The 6437-nt window shown below is 28.5% G+C and overlaps 1 protein-coding gene across 1 annotated transcript in view; it reads right to left on the reverse strand.

The window, feature by feature from the left end:
- Positions 1-40: 40 nt before the first annotated feature.
- LOC106459092 (protein disulfide-isomerase A4-like) overlaps positions 41-6437 on the reverse strand; it is a 32590-nt gene continuing 26193 nt past the window's right edge. The window contains exons 7-10 of the mRNA XM_022385510.1: positions 4900-5048; positions 3802-3958; positions 2581-2820; positions 41-1788 (exon numbers count right to left, since the gene is read on the reverse strand). Coding sequence (XP_022241218.1) covers positions 1367-1788; positions 2581-2820; positions 3802-3958; positions 4900-5048 — 968 coding nt within the window. The 3' untranslated portion in view covers positions 41-1366. The remainder of the gene's footprint in view (positions 1789-2580; positions 2821-3801; positions 3959-4899; positions 5049-6437) is intronic.

Consider the following 6437-nt stretch of genomic DNA (forward strand, 5'->3'; position numbering starts at 1 on the left):
AATAATTTCTAAATACAGTAAACAACTATTGATGTATTAAACATTTTTGGAAATCTTTCATTCAATTTTCTTTTATGTGTCAATTTTACAAAACTTATTGAAAAGTTTATATGTGGTAATACAGTAAGCTAATCACTCATCTTCACACAAGTCTTCAGCATTGCTCAAATTGTCGCTACCGTCGGATTTGCTTCCTTGAACCTTTGCTTCATCCACATCTGATTCCCACAGCATGTAATCATCCATTGCAGTGGATATGAAACATTTTTTGCAATCTTTACTGACGATTTAATGATTTTCGGTGGTAGTTTCTAGTAAAATACCTAACAATATTGAACATTCAAAAATATAATTCCCTGTCAATTTTTTGGAGAGTATTTGGAAGAAAAAAAAGTGTGCATTATATTTGGGCAAATATGGTAGTTAAAAGTTTTATGGGAGTAAAAAATGTGCTTAAAGATAATTTATTACAAATGCAATAAATACCGACTACAAAGCTAAAACCTAGATCCAAATCCACTGACAAATAATTGAAGAAAAGAACTGAAATTGACTTGCATGTATAGCAAATGTAGTCATGCATATTGTACAGAAATTAATTCAAGCAGATAGCCAAATATAATAGTAGCTTGAGGTCAGAGAAGAGCCCTGGACCTATCCAAATTATTCATTCAGGATTACAAATGTTAGAAAGGTCTTGGAATGATCGTATTATTTCTGTCTCAGGATACAAAGTCCAGTGAAAATAAATTACTAACAATGTGCTTGCTAATCCAATCTAAGGAAATTATAGACTATAACAGTCACTCTAGTTATCTCAGAAATTGTTGAAGTACCATGGCGCAAACCATGAAATGATGAACTTAAACGTGCATTTAAAACTGATGGTATCAATCAGTTTTACAAATAGTGTAGCACTACATGTGATATTTTAAAGACAATATACTTTTTAATGCACATTATATTTTAACACAATAGTAGCTAATACATTTGCTTTGTACTAGTTGTTACACAACTAAATCACAGTGCTGAAGTTTAAAATGTCTAACATACTACTGTATAGTGTTTTTCAAAATATCTGAATGCTGGCAATTTTATATTGAAATAGCTATAAAGATATGAAAACAATACATTATATATACAGCAAATTTTGAGGGCAATTGATCATAAAATGTTATAAGTGAATAAAATGTAGTAACATATGTTTGTTTGTTGCAAAAAAGAAAAAAAATATTCAAGAATAATCCAAACAAAGACTTAAACTGAGCCACAATTTCGTGTGCATGCATAATATATATATTCTTTATATCAGACTCTTTTTTTCTCAATAAAAATATAATATTTGTGCAGAGTATTAAGGTAGAATTCAAAGTTCATCTTTTGACTGTTGTTTTAAATCATCTTCTATATCTGTATTATTTCTTACAAATTTTATCAAATTATTTAAAGTTATTTCACCAGAATATTTTATTGGCTTATCCTTTTCTTTTGCTGAAATATAAAATATTGAAGGGTAATCACTTATATCATATATCTCTGGAAAATCATTTGCTTTGGCATCAAACTTTCCAAACATCATGCTTTTGTGATCAATAAATTTCTTGGCTAACTTTTTGTATATTGGGTCTATCCGATGGCATGAGGAAGACAGAGAATCACAGAACTGGAGAACCACATCTTTATCATTTGTTGTAACAAACTTATCAAATGTTGATCCAACAATAGTGTATACTGGACCTGTGTTTGACTTTGGAGCAGGCTCAGATTTGATGTATGCTGGAAGTTTGCCTATAAAAAGTGAATATTTTATATTTAAATCTATTTCAGAAATGACATAAATTTTGTTTAATCTTGTGATTACTTTACACATTATTCTAAACTCTAATATTACTTATAAACATAATCATTATTAACTCTTTCAAAAATGGTATTTTTATAATTTCATAATACAAAAATACAAACCTTTTAGCTGAACTTTGTAAATATACAAAATATTTTAGAAGGGATTTTATGTTAGCATAGAGTTAACAAGTTATTTACATGTGAAATATTTATACTAAACTTAGAATATTTGTGAGGATTGAAAAGAAATGTAATCAAATTACTAAGCAATGCTGGTAGGAAAATAACGAACCTTATTCAACCTTGCAACTATGTTATTCAACCGTCGGAGCTAGATTTATATTTTATAAAAAGAATCAAAGCTATCAACCCAATGCTATAACTGACTGAAGTTAAACACAATTACACTTGGAAATAACTTATGAGTCTAAATCTTTTGTGAAAAGTAAAAATAACTAGTTTAGTGTTTGCATTTTTAGTAATTATTCAAAATAACCACGTTGTTGAAAAAACAATTCCTAACACTATTTTAAATTGTTGTATTGTTTCTTGGTTAGCAGCATGTGAACACAACACTAAATACAAGTACAACCATCAGCAGCTTATACTTACTGGGGGGGGGGGAGTAATACATCGACAATTCATCAACTATGAAATCTTATGAAAGTTCATTACTTCTACAACATAGCTTTTGGGTTATAAAATTTTAGTAGAAAATGAGCTTATTGGACTTTATACCTGATAAAACAGTTTCAATAAATTTCTTCAGTTCTTCTGCACTAAATGCTTCAATAGGTTCCAATGAATACCGTTGTTTTGGTGTCATGAAGAATCCTGCATTAACATCTTCTCCACTATCATCTAAGCCAAGATTTCTTAGTTCTTCTGCAAATTCTTCTTCATGGCAAATAGCAAAGGTGATTTGTCCTTTATAATCTTTGGCCACCTGGACAACTTCTTTTCTTACCAGTTGGGTTCCTGTCCATAAATCAAAACTTTATAAACTGTTAAGATAAATGTACAGCAAATATATATATATATATACATACACAAAAATAATGTGATACCCTCAATAATTTGCAGTTACTGAATAACCTTCCTTTATAAATGACCTGTTGTGCAGTTGCTATATTTACATGTAGAAACAGATTGAATGGCTATAATGAGCATTAGTACTCAATATTAATTTATAAAGTTTGTGCAATACTTGGAACTTCCTTTGCTGCATGATTAAAATTTGTGACCAAACAATGGAACATTAATGTTTGAAGGCTGCAAAAGTTTAGGAAAATGAAACTCAAAAGCATGGTGCATCAGGTTGATGAAAAGTTCATACTATGACATTTACTGCATGTCTAAGTATTATCTTATTATTAAAGATTGAACAAATAAAACCATAAATGTATTTTAAATAAGATGTTAGTGTAAGAACAAGCTACTAACTGACAATATAATTTTCTGACAAAAACTCAATTTTTTATTTACCCAGAAGATGAATAAAAAACGTTTACACAGTACATATATATATATATACATATATATTTATGTGCATTAAGTACTTTGTGACCTATTTTGAATATCTGCCATTATGAAGCTGTCACATGTACAAGAACATATAACATTATGGATATAAGAAAAAAATCAAGGATTTCACTTCAAGAATATTATTATGATACACATGTATACTGAAAGTTTCCAGCCAGTTAAATATAATCATTTTTCATTCTATAAATACCTAGCATATTTATTTTTTTTAATTTCAGGAACTTTCTAGTGCTGGTATTAAAATCAATTCAATTACATATACAGTATGCTGATTCATCTCTCCATGCTGATGATAAGAAGAAAAAAAATTGCTCTGATATTAGTTTTTTATACAAAATCCACAAAATAAATTGAAAAGAATTGGGAAAAAAAGTAATTTCAAAAATTCATTATTTCGCACAAAACCATACTTACGAATTATGTTTTCAAAACCAAAATCTACATCATAATATACTACAACTAATGGATAGTTATTTTGATAGAGCCAGAGATTTTTTCTTGTTCGCTGCCCAACAAGTGGAACAGAATGTTTCATTAAAAACTTTTCAATATTATTGCCATTTCTTCCGATCTGTAAAAGAAATATTTTTAATCAACATTTATTTTATGGTTATAATTTTAGGTATACACAATGTTCCTTTAATTTTGTACTTGAAAAACAATGAAAATTTTCTAGAGGGATATGTAATTCAGTTCTCTTAGATTTTTGATAAATCAATCAATACCTTTCATTGAAAGTATACAATTTAATCTTGCTTATATATTTCTTAAAAACACAACATATACATTTAGGTATAATATTTTATCTTGAATTATTTCTGTTCTTAGAACCATTTAGTTTAAGAAGATGTCATTCTCAGAATATACACTCCCCCCATTCAGTTAAAATCAAGAAAAAATTACAATTAAAAGCAAAAATACTTTTTAGGCTATATTATATCACACAATAAATCAATTCTTATATAATTTTCAAGATGTTTTTCCATTTTATTACTGTTAATAACCATAAAATCACTAATTTTTGTCTCCAGTAGAAAAGTATTAATACATGTTAAACAAATTAATGCATTTCTATTAATATACATTATACTCATTAAAAAACAGATTTTTGGAAAATTACTACTTAATTTATTTTTGCATCAATACAAGCTTTTGTTTTCATGATAAAAGTGCATTTGTTGATTTTTAGTGTATTATTTACAGTTCTTTAATATGCCAGTTATAATGTTGATGGCTATATAAAGTGTTATACGATATTGTCTTTAATGGTTTCTTAACCTTCCTATAAAACCATTACCACGTGCACAACTTCTATACATTATTTATATAAAACAAACTTATTATTTAATTTACTTCGTTGATTTTGTTATTGAAACTTGAACAGTTATACAAAATGTATTAGGAGTCCATAGTAATTGTGCAAATCCATACAACTGTGTGACTAAAATAATCATTAGTACTTCATAACATTAATAATTTTATTACTGATTCAACACAAAAAATATTTCCAACCTCTTTGAATTCAAATTTGGATTCTTCATATTTGGAATGATACACTTCTGGTTGAAACAACACAATGGTAGACACAGTAACTTTGTAATATACTGCTATATTTTCACTGAAAGTGTGTAGAAAGTTGAATTTCCTTCTCTTCTCATCGGCTAAAACAGTAAGAAATTATAAAGGAAATTCCAATGTTGTATATGGAAGGTTCTAAAACTTTAAGACATAAAATACAGAAAAAATTAAAAAAGACTTATTCTGGATAATTTGTCCCAAAATCCCTAAGCTTAAATATAATAATATAAAAATACTGAATATAAGTTTACAGAAGTTGCAAGTTCATTTGTATACATCATTGGTTAGGCTCCATTTGGATAATTGTGTGCTTCTTTACAATCGGAGTGACACTGAATTGTTGGAAAGGATTCAGAGGAAGGCTACGGGTACAATACCTAGAATGTAAAGGTTGTTATTTGAGGGCAGATTAATATCTGTGCAATTTTCTCTTGAAAAAGAGAAGAGTTAGAGAGGATCTGATTGAGGTGTTTAAGATTGTTAAGGGAATTGATAATGTTGATGCATCATCTGTTGTTGTTTATTTATACTTAGTTGTTAGTATGGTAGGACTGTGAGACATAACTAAGTTTTAGCAAGGTGGGAGTCATCTTCAGCTAAGATAGTTTTATTTTTTTAACAGAGTAGTTAACCTTTGGATGGGTTGCCTTCAGATGTGGTGGATGCAGTAAATTTAAGAAAGTTTAAGGCAATGCCTGATAAATATTTGAATGAAAAGGACTGGCTTTTGAGTTCTTTTTAATAGTTTAATGGCTGGGATAGTTTAGATGGACCAACAAGTCTGTTGTTGTCCTTAAGTTTTATATTATATATTTTATACAGAATCTAATATTGAATAAAATACATTTCTAAATTGGATGTATAAATGCCAAGGTTTGCATGTAAACTGGTTGAACACTAAAAGTTAGCTTTACATACAGCTTATTTACAGTGAGTCTTCCTAATAATGATACTATATAATTATTCTTCCAAATAATAATTGCAGTCATTCAGAACTAAGATACCAAGTAGATTAAGTGAGGAACAGAGCTTAGAACCACAAGGATGGAAGTATAAATGCAGAGGTTGTGCTTAGTCAAGGAACCAACTAGAAACAATGCTATTTTAGACTTACTGTTAACTTCAAATAAAAAAAGTGATTGAGAGGGTGGAAATTGGGGAACATCTGTGTGAAAGTAATCATTGCTGTATTAGGTTTGATGTTTTGCTGCATATAGAGATAAGGAATAATGGTATTTTGGTTACCAATTTCAAAAAAGCAAATTTTGAAGGGATGCGACAAGAATTATCTGTTGTGAATTAGGCAGCTGAGTTTTGGAGACACTGATCATATGTGAAATTTTTTTAAATATTCAAAGAAAACATATTCCTTAATAAAAAAAAAGGTAACTGCAAGTAAAAAACCAGGTTAGGCTCATAAACAGTTACATAAAAGCATCATAAATTTAAGATATTAAATTGACTGGTATGAC

Source organism: Limulus polyphemus, unplaced genomic scaffold (assembly GCF_000517525.1).
Source record: "Limulus polyphemus unplaced genomic scaffold, Limulus_polyphemus-2.1.2 Scaffold558, whole genome shotgun sequence".
NCBI classification, from domain to species: Eukaryota; Metazoa; Arthropoda; class Merostomata; order Xiphosura; family Limulidae; genus Limulus; species Limulus polyphemus.